Source organism: Pelodiscus sinensis, chromosome 3 (genome assembly GCF_052426305.1).
Source record: "Pelodiscus sinensis isolate ZL-2025 chromosome 3, ASM5242630v1, whole genome shotgun sequence".
In the NCBI taxonomy this organism is placed as follows: domain Eukaryota; kingdom Metazoa; phylum Chordata; order Testudines; family Trionychidae; genus Pelodiscus; species Pelodiscus sinensis.
Genome location: NC_143054.1, coordinates 13390031 through 13410370, shown reverse-complemented (window position 1 = coordinate 13410370; position 20340 = coordinate 13390031). Strand labels below are relative to the sequence as shown.

Sequence of the window (20340 nt, the reverse complement as noted above, 5' to 3'; positions counted from 1 at the left end):
GCTGCCACCCAGCCCACCGCCTCTTCCTGGGACCAGGCTGGCGGCTCCCAGGAGCCTGCCCGGGGCCGCAAGAGGCGGGCGCCCACCTGGTCTAGTGCGGACATCGTGGACCTCATCCACGACCTACGCACTAGGCACAGGAAAGTGGCCGTCTAGGGCAGGATAGCTGCCAGCCTGGCCACCACGGAGCAGGTTTGCATGAAAATCAAGGTGGTCCAGTGAGACCCCTGACCCTGAGCCCTGAGCTAAGAACGGCCGTACTGGGTCAGACCAAAGGTCCATCTAGCCCAGTAGCCTGTCTGCCGACAGCGGCCAACACTAGCTACCCCAGAGGGGATGGACCGAAGACAATGACCAAGCCATTTGTCTCGTGCCATCCATCTCCAGCCTTCCAAAACAGAGGCCAAGGACACCATTTCTATCCCCTGGCTAATACCACTCCATGGACCCAGCCTCCATGAATTTATCTAATTTCTCTTTAAACTCTGTTCTAGTTCAAGCCTTCACAGCCTCCTGCAGCAAGGAGTTCCACAGGTTTACTATTTGCTTTGTGAAGAAGAACTTTCTGTTATTAGTTTGAAGTCTGGTACCCATTCATTTCATTTGGTGTCCTCTAGTCCTTCTATTATGGGAACTAATGAAGAACTTTTCTTTATGCACCCTCTCCACACCACTCGTGCTTTTGGAGACCTCTATCCTGTCCGCCCTCAGTCTCCTCTTTTCTAAGCTGAAAAGTCCCAGTCTCTTTAGCCTCTCTTCATATGGGACCTGTTCCAAACCCCTGATCATTTTAGTTGCCCTCCCCTCTCCCAGCCTCTCTCTTCCCCTCTCCCACCTCCTTTTCCCAGTCTCCCCGAGTTTTGCTCAATAAAGAGAGTTTCTATTTTTGAGCACACGTGTCCTTTATTTTCTACATCAGGAAGGGGGGCTAGGGAGGGGTAAGTGGAATGAGGTGAGGGAGGAATGGGGTACGAACCCCCGATGGGGAGGACTGGGGTGGCTCTGTGGGCTCCTCGGGGTGGAAGCTCTCCTGCAGCCCCCGGATGTCAGCCTGCGGCAAGTGCGGCCGGGCTGATGGCCGAGTGCTGTGATGTGCCGAGTGTGGGCAGTCAGGGCACTGCAAGCCAGGACTGCTTTGCTGTCCCTCATCGAGTTAGACAAGCGAGCGGGGAACCCCTGAGAACTGTCTGTCTGGGGTGGGGGTCGGGTCTCTTTAAGCACAGCCCTCGGCTAGCCTGAGATAGCAGCTCTATGCTCTAAGTCCTAATCTGATGCCCTGCCGGCACTGCTTCCGGCCATCCTTAACCTCAGTTCAGGGTCCACTCAATGTGGACATGCTAGTTTGAATTAGCAAAACACTAATTCGAACTAGGTTTAGGTGTAGGTGCACTAGTTCGAATTAGCTTAGTTCGAATTAACTAATTTGAATTAAGTTAGTTCGAATTAGTGCTGTAGTGTAGACATACCCTTAGAGTGCTCCCCTTTAACCGATTAACTGTTTTAACATCCCTACCCCAGGGAAAGAGTTCTGTGAGGCAGTGCTCAGTTAACGGAGCATGAGAAAATCCTGCCAGAGTTCCTGGAACAACAGTAACAGAAAGGCAAGGAGGAAAATCCTCTTGAAGCTATAGCCCAGGTTGGGCTGGGGAACAGTTTATTACTTTCTGCTTATGTTTGGGAAATGAAACTGCCTTGAAGGAGACTGAGGCTATGTCTACACTACAAAGATAAATTGGAAAAAGAAACACAATTTGCAGTACACAAATTGTGTAACTTTTTTCAATTTACTTCCGAAAGAGGTTTTTCCAAAATTTGGCCCATCTACACAGGGCCACATTTCGGGAGAAAACTCCTTTTTTGGAACATCCCTTTTTCCTTGTAAATGAAGTGTACAGGGATGCTGAAAAAAACGTGTCTGCTTTTCCTAATTTTTTTTCAGAAAAGTGGACGTGTTCTTTGGATGTGGCAGAGCTTTATCCCAGAAAAACTCTGTAGTTTAGACATAGTCTCAGTGTAGCATTGGGTCCTTTTGGGCTGGGGACAAGTCAGCACCTTACAAAGAGACTGATTTTCATTTTCTCTAAGGTTCCTTTGCACTTCTCACAGTGAACATATTACCTTTACACCCATCTTAAAGCCTCTTGATACTGCCAGATAACAGCAAATGTTTATTTTCTTGCTTGTCTCTGATGTAATAGTAGAATCACTGAAAGGCACTGATATATCAAGATGAGATTCCAGGTGGCGATATTACATTTAGCCAGGACATATGCATTATTACATGCTTTAGAAATAGCAATGACAACTTAAAATCAAATTTTCACTTTAGAGGCAAGTGAATGTGATCATGGTTGTACAAAACAGTGATCAGACTTGCTGGGATATTCTGAATATGTAGCAAACCTTTGAGAGGTGTTGGTTGAAACCCAGGTGAAAGAAGAAGGCAGTAAACAATGTCACAGATTGCTGCTGGGACAGAATAAGTCCACCAGAATAAGAAATTTTCAAAAGCATCTCTGTGACTTTGGCGATTTAGGAATTGTTTCTATGTAAATTATAGACGGAAAAAAAAACATTTAATACTGCATCAAAATGAGGAAAAGGTGTGATAGAAAATGATTTCAGGATTCTTAACCTTGCTATTTTCAAATATGTCCCCTCAAGAAGCAGAGACCTAATGAAGGTTAGAACATTGCTCTAATCCAGTTAAGAACACTTTTGTTTTCATTTGGTTGAGCATACCTAGGAAATGATTACTTAGGAAGGAGTGCTACGGAAATGGATTGGAGGAGGTCATAGTGGACCACAAGCTAAATATGAGTCAACAATGTGACTTGCAAAAAAAAAAAAAGCCATTCTGGGATGTATTAACGGGAGTGTTGTATGCAAGACACAAGAAGTCATTCTTCTGCTCTGCTTGGGCCTCAACGGGAGTTTTGTCCTGTTCTGGGAGCCACATTTTAGGAAAGATGTGGACAAACTGGAGGAAGTCCAGAGAAGAGTAACAAAAATGATTAAATGTTTAGCAAGTATGACCTCTGAGGGAAGACTGAAAGAACTGGGTTTGTTTAGTCTGGAGAAGAGAAGACTGAGAGGAGCATAACTTTCAATAACCTAAAAGATTGTTAAAAGGAGGAGGGAGAAAATTGTTGTTAACCTCTGAGGATAGGAGAAGAAGAAATGGGCTTAAATTGCAGTAAGAGAGGCTTATGCTGGACATTAGGAAAAACTACCTAACGGTCACAGTGGCTAAACACTGGGATAACAAATTGCCTAGTGAGATTGTGGAATCTCCATCAGTGGAGATTTATTAAGAGCAGGTTGGTCTAGATGGTGCTTGGTTCTACCATGAGTGCCAGGGACTGGATTTGATGACCTCTCAAGGTTCCTTCCAGTTCTATGATTCTATATATCCTCTAGACAATGTTCCAAAGCAGAGACAAATTGCAGTGTCCTTTTGTTTAAAAATAATCTCTTTTATTTACGTAAAACAGAATGGGAAAAAAGAACCTTGGGAGATGGTGCATATTAAACCCCTATATAAAGATGCATAGTGGTGTCTTGAGTCTTATTTTATGAGTGGTAACAAAGTACTTCTAATTTAAGTTGTTACAGAAGTGAAAAGTATTATTACACTTGCCCGTGACCTCCAGTTGAATCTCTCATATAGGTAGGGCTGAAACCACTGAAGGGCACATCAAACAACAATGATTTCCTGTCACAGCAACAAGCTAAGAATAGCCATAGTTGGTCAGACTAATTGTCCATCTGGCCTAGTATCCAGTCCTCTGACAGTGGCCAATGCTAGATGCTTCAAAGGGAATGAACAGAAATTGAGTGAGCTATCCCTAGTCATCCAGAACCAGCATCTGTCAGTAAGTTATTGAGGGACATCCAGATCACGGGGTTGCATCCTTTACCACCTTGAGCAGTAGCCATTTATAGACCTATCCTACAAGAAATTATCTAGATCTTTTTTGATCCCAGTTATACTTTTAGCCATTACCATATCCTCTAGCAATAAGTTCCACAGCCGGCAGAAGGAGAGGGGATAAAAATTATTGTTCTTAATCTCTGAGGGTAGAAGAGAAGCAATGAGCTTAAATTGCAGCAAGGTAGGTTTAGGTTGGACATTGGGAGAAACTTTCTAACTGTCATAGTGGTTAAGCACTGGAATAAATTCCTAGCGAGATTGTAGAAAATTCATAATTTGAGATTTTTAAGAGAAGGTTGGTCTGGGTGGCGCTTGGTCCTACCATGATTGCAGGGTAGTTCTTCCATTTTTAAATATAAACCTACTGTCTGTTAGTTTCTTTGGGTGATCCCTGATTCGTGTGTTATGGGAAAGGGTAAATAATACTTCCTTCTTCACTTCTCTGAACTACTCATTTTATAGACTTTTATCCCCTCTTCATTGTCTTTTTAATCTCTCCTTTTATGGAAGCTGTTTCTTACCCTTAATAGTTTTTGTTGCCTTTCTCTGTATCTTTTCCAATTTAAATATACCTTTTTGGAGATGGGGTGATTAGAACTGCACGCAGTATTCAAGGTGTGGGTGTACAATGGCTTTATATAGTGGCATTATAGCTTTGTGTCTTTTTAATCTATCTCTTTCCTAATGGTTCTTAATATTCCGTTAGATTTTTTTTGACTGCTGCTGCACATTGAGCATATGTTTTTCAGAGAATATCCACAACGACTCCAAGCTCTTTTTTGAGTGGTAACAGCTAATTTAGACCCCATCATTTTGTATGCAGAGTCGGTATTATATTTTCCAGTGTGCATTACTTTGCATTTATCAATATTGAATTTCATGTGCAATTTTGTTGCCAGTCACCAAATGTTGTGAGATCCCTTTGTAACTCTTTACATTCTGCTTTGGTCTTAACCATCTTGAGTAGTTTTGTATTATCTGCAAATGTTTCTACCTCACTGTTGACCCTTTTTAAAGATAATTTATGAGTACGCAGAATAGCATTGGTCCCTGTACAGGCCTTTATTTTTTTCTACTGTGAAAACAGATAATTTATGCCTGCCACTTGTCTCCTGTCTTTTAACCAGTTACTGGTCCATGAGAAGACCCTTCTCATGACTGCAAATTTTGCTTAAGAGCCTTTGCTGAGGGACCCTTGACATAGACTTTCAGAAAATCAAGTACACTATATCCACTGGATCACCACTGTCCATATGTTTGTTGATTCCCCTCAAGAATTCTAATAAATTACCGAGGATTGATATCCCATTATAAAAACTGTGTTGACTCTTCCCCAACAAATTGTGTTCACCTATGTGTGGCAAGATCAAAATGGTGTACACCCTCTAGTTTAAAACCAGCAGGGGATGATTTATGACCTCAACTTTAAAAGGAAAGCTAGAGTCCTCATGGGATGAGAGTGGGTTCCAAGTTAACTTGAAATTGACTAATTGCCGTTTTCTTGAAAAACCTTCACCAAAAGAGAGAAGGAATTGTGTGATAACTCTATTATAGGATCTAGAAAAGCTTTCTGGAGGAAAGTCAAACTGAAGATTGTTTGGCATCTACTTCTTCATGCAGTGAAGTTGTAAAAATGAAACCATCACATAGAAGAACCAAGATGGAAAAGGGAGATTGTTCAGCTGATACCCATATCTAACCCAGTAAGGAGAAAGCAGCCCTTGAGCCTATAACTTTCACAGTTAAAAGATTAGTGGCAGCATCATTAAATTAATCAATATTAACACCTAACAAAGTGCTGGAACTGTTTTAGAATGATCAGAACCTATTAATCAGGAAAGGCAGTCTGGATTACTCATAAGGTACACTAAAAAAGCCACCCCTGTTTCCCCAATCCTGGATATTTCATCCCAATATCCATTACCAAGAATATGTATGAGAAATTTTGGTGTTTACACCAAAGGTCTTATGTACAGCTGTATACATTTCATAAGTCATGTAACTCTATAGCTGTATAGTCTTAAGTGATTCTTGACTATCTTAATTTCTAACAGGCTGTGGTTAAATCATGGTACTTGCTGGACACACGCAACCAGGATATGACTGAATTAACATGTACTAGCCCTCCTGACCAGTTGATGATAGGTGTCATTAACAATAATTAATTGACCTGATCAGTGTTCCCTCTAAAATTTTTCCATTCATGTGCAGAATTAATTTTATGTTCACCAAGGCATGTGCAGATGTGCACCACCAATGGAAACACATGCTGCTGGTTGTGGTCAGCTGCGGGCAGGTCTGCCAATCAGCTGGACAGCCCCTGAATCTCTCCTGGGAGGCCGCCCAAGCGCTCAGCTTACAGGCAACTCTGGACCTGAATAATCCACAATTGGAAAGCTGAAATAGGTCATAGTAAATATTTTATTAGGAACTTCTAGCAAATGGATTGCTTTGCAAATATCAGTAAATTATCTCAGAATTCTTTGAGATAGACAAGTATAATCCCTGTTTTATTGCTGGGGAACTTAGATAAAGTGTTTATCGTTTGGGGAAAGTCATCAGCAGAATGGAATCAGTACTCTGAACAAAAGTCATGGAAAATTAAGAATTTTTTTTGATGGCAAAAGTTCTCCTATTAAATAACTGAAAAGTCCTATAGAGGGCCCACAGATAGTCTTGCTCATATTGCTGAAGCAAGTCTACTCCAAATTCCTTACATTTTCTTATTTCATTGGGAACCATGGCACACTTGGCCAAGATGTGAATAATTACAGTTCTTACGGTAACATCTCAAGCATACAAGGTGAATTTTCTTATTTAAGATTCCCCAAAGGAAGGAAAAAATACATGTGTCCTCTTTCTTTTTTTCCCCCTGCTACTTTACTGTACACAATTAGTTTCCAAGTGCCCTAATAAAGCATATTTCTAGAGATTTATATCTCCTCATCTTTCTATTCTTGGTCAATGAAATTTGAGTTAGAAGTTTCAAAGGTCTACAACATATCTCCCATGCATGTTTTCTGGTAGGGTGAAATATTTGTAGTCAAATATATTGCCACTTTTATTTCTGGGGTAATTTACAGAACTCCTCCCAGGTGTGAAAACATGAAGGCAACTATATCATTGGCAAATCCCTAGTAGGCCCACCCTTTGATTGAGTTATTGAATGGAAACTGTCCTTTGCGTCCAGACTACCATGTCGACAAAAGCAGCTTGCTTTGTCGACAGAACTCAATGTAGTCTGGACGCGCTTTGTCGACAGAAGTTTTGTCGACAGTATCTGTCGACAAAACTTCTGTCGACAGAAGCCTGTAGTCTAGACGTACCCTAAGAGGCTCACAATAAGATCGCTTCAAAATGCTGTGAAATTAGATCCTGTCTACACTGATGATTTTGCTGCTATAGTTAGTCGGTCAAATTAATCTAGTGTGGATGCAGTTATAGTCATATATACAAGATCTTATATCAGTGTAAGCACAGTTATGTTTTTGTAGCTATGTTGGTAAAAGATTCTACTGCAAAACAACTGACTTAGCTGTGCTGGTAAAACTTTTAAGCATAGAGCAGGCCCAAGTTTACAATGCACCACATATGAAAAGTGACAAAAGGTATTTTAATCAAGACACTATTATGCAAGTGAGGCACTGTTCTATAAGGAATCTGGTACTTTCTCTTCTAAACCGTGGATGGCCCATTGGGATGCTTTGTCTAGTAGTTTGGCAAAGTTAATGAGGGCTAATCATCAGTAAATATATTATCCCAGAGATTCTTGAACAGATGACAACCAAAGAGTTTTCTTTTGCAAGCGGGCTAATGCACAATTTACTCTTTTCACAAAGTTCACACATTCTACTTACTACCTAGATACCTACAAACATAGATTCAGTTCTGCCTGTGGGTCCCTTCCCCAAATGTCCCATGAATGGCCATGAAAACAACAGCTAGAACTTAGTGATACCATCACTCATGACATATGGCACTGTTCAGGGAGTACAATGAGGTAACTCAGAAATTTGTGTGTGTGGGGGGGGGGGGGAAGTGGGGGGGAGAATTGATACAGATTGGAAAACTGAACCAGATATATAAACTATGTAAGTTTGGGATGCAGAGTAGAAATGTAGACTTTGGACCTGATTGTGCCATAATTACTTGAAGTCCCACTGAAATCTTACTGCACAGTTTCACCAAAGATGACAGAATTGGGCTCTCTTTAGGGTGCACATAGGATTTGGGAGTTTAATTTGGCCAATTTCAGATAGTAATCAATCACAAAGTTTAGCTTCTAATCTGAGTCTTTTGAAAATATGAAGATATTTAGGCAGTGGATTTTGGTTGAGGCACGATGTGTTGTTGTATACAGTGAAATCTTTGTTATCCGGCACTCTTGTTAACCAGAAATCTTTGTTAACTGACATTGCCCCCAGCCACAATACTGTCACATCTTCAGGTGCACAGGCACATGGTTTACCATGATTGGCTTAACAATTTTTTATTTAAGTACTAATCCTCTTTAACTCAAAATAGAAATGTGAGACCAACTGCCTCATACTACAAAACTACCAATATTAAAAACTTGAGTTTTACTATTATTGTCCATTGGTTTTTCCTAGATTGATGGGACCCTCAGATAACCGGAATTTTTAGATAACCGGAACTCCCTAATTCCCGAGCGTGCTGGATAACACAGGTTTTACTGTATATTCTAAATCATAAATTATATGCTTAATCCCAAAAAGTAAAAAGAAAAAAAGGTTTTTGTCTTAAAATAAGCTTAATAATTATCCTGTATTACATTTGTAGGTATGTATCCAACATATTTATGGAAACGTAATTTCGTTTATAATCTTGTATATGTAGTATCTAGGGCTACGTCTAGACCCAGAGGTATCCAGGAAAAACTCCTGGGAATGCATCTGCTCTTCTGACATTTTTTGCGGAAGAGCAAATGCGCTCATTCAGAAGCCACTGTATTTTCTCGTTTCACAAGGAATAAGAGCTTTTTCGAAAGAGGAAGTTTTTCCAAAATTTGGCCCAGTGTAGATGGGCCAAATTTCGGAAAAGCCTCTTCTGAAAAAACTATCGGAAAAAGGTACACAAATTGTGCTCTGATAAAACTTTGTAGTCCAGATGTAGCCTAGAAGAAAAGGTAATTAATGGCAGTGCTTAGTAGTCACTGTTATCTTTAAGAAAAAGAGAAAGGAAATACTTAGTGGAAATACAATAAAATCAGCCTGTTTATCTTTTATGTTTTAGGGCCCATCTAAAATGTTTTCAGTGTACTCTTCTCAGCAGTATGGAAGACTGCACTATGCAGTTCTTTCTGTTAATAATTACTTAAAATAAGCATCACTTTATTGATCACATATCTCCATTCATGGTTGACCTTTCTTAAACAATGATGGTACCAGGTATTATTTTGACACTTCTTTTACTATGTTAAATTTTTAAAACACAATTCCAGCATGTGAGATTTGTTTACTTGTGTTTTCTGAAAAACAAGGCATCCCTGGGAATGCTGAAATGTGGCTTATAATATTGAAGAAGAGAAGAAATACAAAAGTATGACCTCTTCAAAGTTGCGTTCTAAATCAATTAATGATGAACCATTATTTCATGAAGATATTGTTTGAAATGTAAGTAAAATGAATCTTTGCTGCTGAAGGAATTTTAGAATAGCTACTTTGGAATTCTTGAGAAAGATACAGACCTTCTGTATATGACTAGTATGCAGCTCAGTTTGTTAAATAAGGTCTGTAAATTCTGGAAGATTTAACTTGATATGTTTGCAGGTAACATGATTGATGTGTAATTTTAGTATGAAAGGAGTATTTAGAATCTTGGCTAACTTGTATCAGTTCACAGGATTTTATTTCTTAAACAAAGGTAGTCTAGATGTTCTTATTGTAAATGCATTTTAACTCTTATTTTATTGTACCAATCCATAAAAATGCAAACTGATAAATAACTTAACTTGTGAAAGCTTGTTGATCAATAGATTGGAAGAAAAAATAATAATAGTGGGGAGGGAATTAATGTATCTGGCTTAATTTTTTTCATAGCTTCTCAGAGGTGTATCATATTATAAATGCATTAGAAATGTTTTGCTCTGAGGATATGTAGCATTCCTATAAAGGTTAAATCAATAAAAATGATTTGGCCACATTCCTAAGCATGGCTAGAACAGGTAGCCCGTTGTTTAAGGTACCCTTGAATTTCTGGATCAGACCATTATGGTACAGCAAAAAGGGCTTACTCTAAAAGCTTCTTACTGTATGCAGACTTCTGTGTTTCTTCTAGAAGATATCATCGGCCTAAAAAAAGTGAGGTTTTCTGAGCTACTGGAAAATAAGAGAATTTTCAAAGGTTTATGTAAATGTCTCAAATATTGTAGTGTATGCTCTGAGTTTTAAAGGACTCTTTTGCAACAAGAAGGGTGAAGATACTTCAGTAATTGATAAGAACCAGGTATGTAAGGACAAAATGCAGCACAAATTGCTAGAGAAATCTTTTAAATCAATTTTGAGACAAATAAAAATGAATTTGAATTCTGATTTTATGCACATCAGGTAATATGCTGCTACCATTAAGTGATATTTATTCAATACATCTGAGTAGTTCAGCAGGCAGTCTTGGATTTTGACAGTAGTGTATTTTGGTAGACTTCACATTTGAAAAGCCTTTACATCAAAGAGCTACTGTCTTTTACTATTGCAAAGTAGAGTTATGACTTATTCTGTATATTTGCTATGCTGCTACCCTGTTGACATTGTTAATATAGATGTACTAAATATCAAATGATTTCAAGATTAAGTCACTGGGATTAGTGCACAGATTTTATGTATACATTAAATTTGCTTTCTTCATACTTTCAGATTATCTAAGATGCAAATTCTTCTTAAATTGTGGGATGAGTTTTTTTTTTTTTAACACTTTAAGAAGTATCTTAAAATTACTTTGGAGAAAATCATTCCGAGTATATGGTAAAAAGCACATACTTCTAATACCTGGATTTTTACCTTTTAAGAAGTTTTTAAATAGTGAAAAATTGATCAGTGAATTATCCCATATCAAGCTGTGCACATTTTTATCAGAATTGGAACTTTCCATTTCATGTGTATGTATGTATAACTTAGACACATCAAGTAAATTCTGTACATGTGCATTGCACATGTGCCTTAAAATTACTGAGTAAATGAACATTATCCCTCGGAGTGCATAGCAAAATAAGACTACTTTACATTCTGTCCTGCATATTGTACCTACATAATATTTATATAGAGATATAATGTGTTATATAATATTAAACATACAGAAAAGATTTCTCTCTCTATCCAGAAAAGTTATGTTTACAAATGAAAATTCCAGTTCATTATAGGGAATGTCTGATTGAGACAATCAGCATATAGAATCACAACAGAATATGGACTTAAATCCTCCTTCTAATGTATTGCAAAAATAAGAAATCATTCTAGATCTTGCTTATGCATTATGTGGTCACATTTTTGCATTGACATTCTATTTATTCTTGCTTAGTTTGAAATTTTGTTAAGTGAGAAAAATACACAGACTTCTGTTTGGTGCTAAATTAAAATCTTTCATACTGTGATCTTTGACTGTGTGAATTATTTTATTATCTACATGTCACTGGATTTTCTTTGATTGCTGTTGGTTTCCTATAATAAAATTTTGGTAAAAATATTGGCTTGTGTGTCTGAAATTTTTAATGTTTTTGTAGATTTTCAATTTATGCCTCATAAGCAGACGGACAGGAGTACTGAATAACAACACAACAAAAAAAATACAGTGCATAGTCTTGAATGTAGAAAGTTGGATGAGATTGCAGTGGAAAGGAAGTGAAGTAAAGTGAATGCCCTTCATGCATAAAATCCTTTTGGGAAAAGAGAACATTTTTACTAGTATATATTAAGGTACACTGCCTGTGTAAATAGTCACTGCTTTCTGGTCCTGTCAATTTTAAATAAGCCGTTCATTGTTATAACTTAGTTACTTCACATTTTAAAAGGACAGTTGAGTTAAACTTTTGATACTCTTGATCAAAAAAATCTAAGAAGATAAATTCAGCTGTAAATGTATATTGGTAGCCATTATCTGTGGGAAGCAAGATGCATAGATCATATTAGAGCACACATATGGTACAAACTTATTAGAAGTTTTCCATTACAAAGCTGCTTCTGTACTTGGGTATTGTACTTCAGTGAATACCGTTAGCTTTCATAAACTCTCATTAGTGAGGCCTTCCGATGCTGTACTGTACAAAACCCTTTATATCCTATAATAACCGTGACTCGTTTGTTTGCTAATATTTTCTATTTAAGAATTAATTATGTGATATGTGGTACTTACAGACAGTAATTACAATTTATATATAGTTAGTCAAACAACACTATATACTATGTTTCACTCTTGTCCCAGAATAAAAAAATGTAGTGGGTCTCACAAAAGCCTTTTTACTTTGAGCAGGTTTACATCTAAACTTCTGTTCTGTCACAGCTATGTTCTTCCCTGCTGAAGCTGACTCTCTTGCGTTTTCTACAATAAGGCTGATACTGACAATAATATAAATACTGATTTAGAGAATTCACATTTTAATGGCCGAAGAGAGCCTTATGTGTCAGAATAGAATTCTTATAAATTAAATACAGTGTGATGAATTTGTTTAATCACTTGTAGAAATAATATATTGCAGTTTGTCATAAACAGCAATTATACAGTAAAGTAGAAACAACCGCAGTTATAAAACCATGGTCTCGCTTTATTTTTAACTCTTGATTGAGTTCACCTTGTCTAATACTGATATTCCCAAATGCAATTTCTGTTTTCTTGAGTATGTATTAGGAAAGGTGAAGGTATGAAAAATGTTTCCTTACTTACACATTTCCCTAGAGTATTGCCATTTTTTTAATATATAGTATTTGAACAATCACTTACTATGGTATTACTGTTATTTATATTGTGCTATCAGTACACCTTGCACTTGACAAAGACAAGATCCTTTCCCCCAAAAACTTACACTGAAATAAGTCCTAGGACATTAGCAGAATAAGCTGTTCATAGCAAAGATTTGTAAACAATGTTATGAAATTCAGACTGTTAACAAATTTGAATGTGATAGTACATCTCATCCCTGCATAATTATAGTGATAGGTTACTGTATGCTAATTTAAATGATTAGATATTATGCTTAGAGAAATACAGGTATTTAGAAGTAGGGATGTGAAAATGTAGAGTTAAAAAAGCAATCAGTATTTAAATTTGTCTGTGTGTTAGCAGGCAGGGTGTTCTTCCTGTTTAAAAATGTAAATATCAACTGTATATATGTGTTCACATGTGTGCATGCATATTTGCGTATACACTGGTGATATATTTATTTTGAAAAATGTTAATTTTTCCTCTTTCTGGTATCACAGACAAATTTAAATACTTTGTTTATTTTAACTCTGTGTTTTCTGATCCTTATTTAAAAGATATTCAGATACTTTGAAAAAATATTGCCTCCAGAAGTAAATGGTTATGTATATGTAATATAGATATAAATAAAAAAATCTGTATATTGTTTCTCATAAAAAGGCTCTTTTGTTAAATTGTTATGTGGCGATCATGTTAATTGAGTTCATTTGGCAAAAAATTATTTATTCACCTGCTATAATACCTGTTGGTAATAAATATAAAATATATCATTTTATACAATAACCCAAGTTTCAGAAAGAACAGTGCTTGTGTAGGTGTGCATCAGTATATATGCTCACATGCATTGTTAATGTTATTAATTTTTGTTGAGATCTTATGAAACTGGTAGCCTCTGTTTTTGTCTCTTACTAAACCACAAAGTGGATTTAGATATAAGATATCTGACCAAAAGGGATAAGTTAAACAATGGTTTGGCACACTTGTGGTTCAAATACATTCAGAAGAGATAAATATATAAGGTACTTGAGTTTTAATACTTTCTGTAAGAAAATTAATACTAAATTATGATTTATTCTCAGACACCAACAATTCCAATGAAATATAGTATGTGAACAAAAAAAAATCACTGTCTATCAGAGAAATACTGTAACAAATCCTGTTGGATTGACTTCCTGCCAAAAGTTCTTTGCCACAGGGTTTTTAGCTATAACATGTTAAAAGTTAAAACTATTGTTAATTCCGGGACTGCCTGACTTTAATGAATGTAACATTTCTTGAAAACCAGACAGCAGAGGAAATAATGGTTTTAACCTGCACTATTACAATAAAGGTTGTTTCATTAAAAAGAGATGAGATAATACTCCTGAAATAAACTGCTTAGAATACATACAGTAAATGCTATGAAAAAATGTCTGAAATTCTGAAGTACATGCTTATTTAAAGAAAAGAGAGTAGTGTACTTAGACTTACTGTTTTACAGTAATAAAATCAAATATTTTGGGGAAATTAGAATATTTAAAAAAGTATTGATTAAGTCACTCACTGCTTCCATTTAAAGTGATTTTAACAGTCAGTGAATCAATATTCAGTCGCTCCCTACCCCTTGGATACAAGTTTATATATTAAATAGGAAACTTATAGCTACATGATGAAGGCTAGATCAGTCCACTGCATGCTAACAAGCAGAATTTTAAAAAAATACAGGAAACAGATGCATGAATAATAGACTTTTTATTGGAAGTGTTGAGCTGTTTTATGATACAGTAACTCAGGTTTAGGAGGCTATTTTGTCCCTGTGCTCATCTTTAAAATATTCTCTTTAAGGTGTATTTTTCAACATATTAAGTGGGAAATCTTTTATTTATTTGTAGAAGAGAGAATGTTTATGACAGGAAACATGGTCTTAAATTTAAATTTTATTAACTTAAAAACAAATACCCGAGAGCAAAAAAGGCACCCCCCAACACCGTTCCCCATACGCCTGTAGAGGGGAGTGTGAAAGAGACTGTAAAAACTGATGCTATTATAAATAATATAAGAAAAGTGCAATTGTTGGAGGCCTACGATGGAAAGGGTGGATGTCTGGTGCACTTGGTGGATGTCTGCTGTCCCTGCTCTAAAACTTGTGGTTAACTCTTAAGCCTGGAAGAATTTACCAGGAAAAGCCTTTGGAAGAAAGCATAATATTTCTTTCTTCATTTTTTGAAATGGAAATACATTTATCAACACAATATGAATTTGCGTGGTGTTTACTCTTTGTGGGTAATTTAAATTAGTCTTTAGGGGTCTTTTTTAAATGACTATTGTATACTTTTACATTGCAGTTAAACTGTGGGCAAATTTGATATTTTCATTATTTCACGTTTAGATTTAAATTGCTTCAGGTTTTTGCTAAGTTTGCTTTATAACTTGAGGCCTCCTTCAATTAAAATATTTTGGACCTCAGAGAACATTAAATGTGGCAGTTTATTGTAACTCTTATTAATCCAGATGATTTAACAAGTTTTCAGAGACAACTCCATCATCTACAATACACAGTACTGAATTGTATTAGGTACACAGAGTATGGCCTGATTTTTCAGAGGTGATGAGCACCCACAGCTCCTGTTGACCTTCATAGTAGCTGGAGTGGAGATCTGTGGGTGCTCCATGTTGCCATGATCCGACCGGTATGACCTACTTCTGCCCTGCCTTGCATTCTTTAACGTCCACTGAAGTCTGTTGGACATAGGTGTGTTACAGAACATAGGACACGTCATTAAGCATATTTACAGAGTAGCTTTTACTTGAAGGTAGGAAGCAGCTGCAGTGTATAGTTTCAGCCCTCTTTGCAAGAATATTTTGCATATTGATTTGTTTTCCATGTATACCTGAAAGCATAAATGGTGTTTATGTCTTCATTACGGGTGTAGACTCTTTTGAACATATACTAGCCATATGAAGTACTGAACTGCATGTTGTTGTAAAAGCTAATGAGAGAGAAAAATAATAATAAAAAAATAAGGAATGGCATTTTTATACTATTCAAATATATTTTAAGGTTACAGTTAGTTAGACCACCACCAAGAAGTCACACCGTTTGGGAGGGACTTTCAGTATTATTGTTATACTATTAATGTGGGGTGGCAAAGTCTTTAAATATTTTTGGTAAAGTAGTTAATACAGCATGGAAGTTTGATATTTGTACAGTTTGTAAAAGAATTTGAGGTGTTACCCTATTTTGACTTGAGTTTTCAAGTATGTACTGGTGCATCATTAATCATAGGAAATGCAAAAATAAATAATATAGTCCCTTTGGATTTTTCATGTGAATACTTACCTTTTCCTTTTTTTGTATATACAGTTGAGGTATTTAGGTAACCCCTAACCTTCTGCTTCAACAAGGAGGTACAGTATAAAAATATTACCACAGTCTTCATATGAGCAGTTCTCTCTAAGAAAACCTCTAGATGAATATTTATTGAAAAAAGCAAAGTTGCAATACAGAATGACTTAGCTCGGCCTCAGTACTATATTTTAGACCACCAGTGTATAAAATTAAAAGCACATGGATTTTTGAATCACTAGAAAAGGTTTGTAATTGATTAGCACTCTATGAAAGTATTGAAGTGGAGTAAAGTTTGATTTGTGAATGGTTCTATTCAATAAAGATTAATCCTGTATGCTAGATTTTATCATTAGTGCCTCTAATGAGTTTGGCTGGGTTTTTTTCTCCCTAGTTTATTTAACCATCAGATAATTCAGTGTTCTGTTAACAAACTGGAACATTTGTATCTTAGCAAATTATACATCAGCATGGCTGATTGAACAATCCAGACTATCAGTGGTTAGTTCAAAGGAGGTAATTAAATGAATACATACATTTTATTCCTTACAAGCCATTTACAAATATAGTGTAGTCATGTATATTTCATGTGTTTCACATGCTTATTAACTGTAGTGTCGGGAATCCATTTTTCTTAATTTGAATGAGAATAGTAATCTATTCTTGGTGTTCCATGTTATACTTTATATTCTGAGCACTTTGCATTATGTTTTAATATAAAAAGTGTTGATTAAAATTGATTTAGTTCATATGTTTATGATTGTGAAAGCTAGAGGCTGAATTTATAGATGCTTTCTTCTTTTAGTCCACAAAAATATATACCATCCTGATTTCTGAATTTCTTCTTATGAATCCTTTTCTACATTGTGTACTTTTATATTAATGTAAAATTAAATTGGTTACAAAGTGATAGAGTAGCTCATAAATAGTTGAAAGGTTTTTTTTTTTAAATAGTATACATGTCATTGTGTAGTATCATGATATCAGGCTTATAACAAAAACTTCTAAGTGGTACAACTTTAATTTCCACGTATTACATCTGTTTATCCGGATCAATTACAAAAAAGTTAGCGTATTGGCCAAATTCTTGTCTTATTTAAATTCTGGGCAACTTCATTGAAGCCAGTGAGGATGCACAGAACATACATACAGAGGATGCATCAGTGCAGAATGTGGTTCCTGTTATGTATAACTGATATGGTATGTATTTCAGAAGTACTACATGAACTGGAAGATCCTCTGTAAATCATATCCACCGGATGTTTTTCAACAATGTGTTGTTTGTTGGTTTTTTAGAATTAATTCTAAGCAATCTACTGTTGCTGTAGTTTAAACCAGAGATATAAGATTATAAGTGTCTTGACAAACTCAAAATTAACAGGCTTGAATTAAAAGATTCAAAGCGTTACTATTCACAGGCAGAACTCAGTCCAGCCTGGGATTTAGCTCTACGTTTACCTGTGCTGTACAACAGTTTAAATCCAGAACACAGTTTTTGGATAATTCAGAATTCATTAGATTAAATAGGAATTTGTTTTTTGAAGTTATAGAAAATGCATGATGATTTCAGTTATGATTAAAATGCATTGCATCAGGTAAAATAAAAAATTGCAGAGATACTATTAAACTTATTGATAAGCAGATCAGAAGTCTGATGCATTTTACTTCCTTGGCTCTGCTATCAGCCATCAGTAGTTCCACAGGTGAGTTCTTAAGAAAAACGCCATCAAATTTAACAGGCCCAATAAGAATAAATTAGAGAACAGAATGGGAGGAGACTAAATGCGGGACCTGACTATAATGAAGATCATAGTTGGATTATGCATTCTATACAGAACCACGCTATTTTGCTTGGAAACACTATTTTGATCTTCTAGCCTCTATTCTTATTTTTTTAAGATTAAATATAAAGTCAAGGAGATATTCTTCTCTTACTTTAGAAATTCATTGTAATTTGTCTCAAAAGACACATTTATTTGTTCAGCCTTACCTATATATGCAAAATTTGGAAGCACATTGGAACATTATTCAGTAGCTTAAAGAATGGCCAAAAGTAGATGAATTAAGCAGTCACCACTTCATGTTATGATAATTTTAGCCAACTAAATTTCTCCTAATCTTTTTTGGAAGTAAAAGCAAAAGAAAGTCCCTATACATGTAAACTGTATTTCCTGTTGTAAACACTGGGATAATGTGGTCTGGCTACACTTCGGCTGCGCTTCATTAGGACAGCAGTTTTAGTAGAAATACTGCCTACCATTAAAAAGTCTATTTTTTTGTGTCCATATTTTACCTCAATATTATGTGTAGTACACCTTTGCATGAGCACTTTCAGACAGCTAGTGCTGAGAAGCAGCACTATGTAGTCTGTCAGTGCTTTTGTACATCATAAATGAAAGTTATTCTATTCCTTAAATATGAACTTTCTTTGTTTGATTGTGCTTATAGACTTACAGTACATTCATGTGCTTAACTACTAGCCAGTTGAAACGTGTGAAGTAGGAGGGGTAAAGGGAACTCCAACCATAAGCTAGTTACAATATAAGCTTAATCTAGGTGTATGTGCTGAAAGTATTTCTAGCATCCTTTTTTTTTTTTTTGTTCTCTGAAGTGTTTGTGGGGGAGGAGAGGTAAAAGTTTAGCTACAACCCCAACAAGGTTTCAGCATGATGGACAGCATTAAGAAAATCTTGTAAGTTTTCATGTGCTTTTCTTTTGGTGTTCTCTGAGATCAATCAGATAGTTTTATTGACCTGTTTCAGTTAAAAAATTTGCATGTATACCTGACCGCTGATCAACTATTATGATGCTTTGGGATTTTGCTGTCACTCTTTCAGCTAACACTCAGCTGCATTGTGAATTTCATAGAAATCAGAAAATAATTATTCAGTTTTAGCGAATGATAATTAATATAATAGAGGATTAAAATGTGATTTATTGATTTTAAAAAACAGGTCTGGGAAAGGTTTAAAATTAAAGTGATTGCAATATCAATTTACAGCGTATATGTACTCTGTATATGGAACATGTATGTAAATATACACATGTGTAATTAATTATTATTTAATGAAGATATTTTAAGACCTGTTTACAGTTTTGAATATCAAGCTGATATTTGGCAAAATACTATTATACAGAGCTGCTAAAAAAATGCTACTTACAAATTAAACTGAATTTCTTCCACATTTTTAAATTCCACATATGAATAGTTTTTACAGAAAAATGATCTCAACTGATTCATGATTAAAATGTAGTTAGAAAAACTATTTTTAAAGAGCCCAATGCATTGTAATGCGTGTTTTACTGATTTTGGGGTTGACTCTAGATTAATGCTGAATACTTTGACGTTTATGCTAAATGACGTTTCTTAGTTTATGAAACATTTAAGACAATGGTAGGGCAGTTGTATAGGAGAAGTTTCTAAGTCCTGTATTTTACTTATTTTCTTCAGATACAGAGAACTAGCAGTGATAAATTAGTAATTCATTTGTCCATTGCAAAGATGCTGGAGCTATAAAATGCCACATTTCACCTCCCCCCCAGCCTCTGAACCTGATGCTCTTCTGTGATATTGTTTATTGTGCTCATTTAATATTCATATTTTAATAAGATTTTTGATTTTTTCAGAGCACCATCTTACTTTGCTAAATGCATACAACTAGAAACAGTGACTTACAAAAGTGACAGCACACCTGCTGTCAAACGCTGGATTGTACAGTATAGTGACTTCACTTTGCCTACCTTGTCAGATTACTATTTAACAAATTAGTGCTTAAATCTACATGTGTTATTTATGGTAACCTCTTTTTCATGACTACTCCCAAATATACTATGCGTTCTAAATACCATAAATATTATTTAACAAGTTTTTGGTTTGATGGCAGTCAGTGAGCATTGATAGAATTAAATAAACATAATACTTACCCCAAAAGAAGTTTTGCTGACATGGTGTCACTGAGCTGAACAGACTGTTTGATGCCATAGTCCTCTGTTTTCACACGCAACTTGTATCTTCTGGTGTAAATACTGCTTGAAGCCTTAAACTGAAAATACAAACCATACCCAATCCCAGTTTTAGTATTACAGTGTGTCTAGAGTGCATAAACTCTGTATTTGTTTTTTTCTGTCAAAAAATTGTGTTGCACTGATAACG

The 20340-nt window shown here is 35.9% G+C and overlaps 2 protein-coding genes across 8 annotated transcripts in view; one reads left to right on the top strand and one right to left on the bottom strand.

The window, feature by feature from the left end:
- Positions 1 to 20340, top strand: part of SUPT3H (SPT3 homolog, SAGA and STAGA complex component) — a 423379-nt gene that overhangs the window by 46177 nt on the left and 356862 nt on the right. The window lies entirely within an intron of this gene.
- RUNX2 (RUNX family transcription factor 2) overlaps positions 1 to 20340 on the bottom strand; it is a 213988-nt gene that overhangs the window by 193432 nt on the left and 216 nt on the right. For all 3 annotated transcript variants that reach the window (XM_075923375.2, XM_075923376.2, XM_075923377.2), the window contains exon 2: positions 20112 to 20230. In XM_075923375.2, the coding sequence (XP_075779490.1) occupies positions 20112 to 20169 (58 nt within the window). In that variant the 5' untranslated portion in view covers positions 20170 to 20230. The remainder of the gene's footprint in view (positions 1 to 20111; positions 20231 to 20340) is intronic.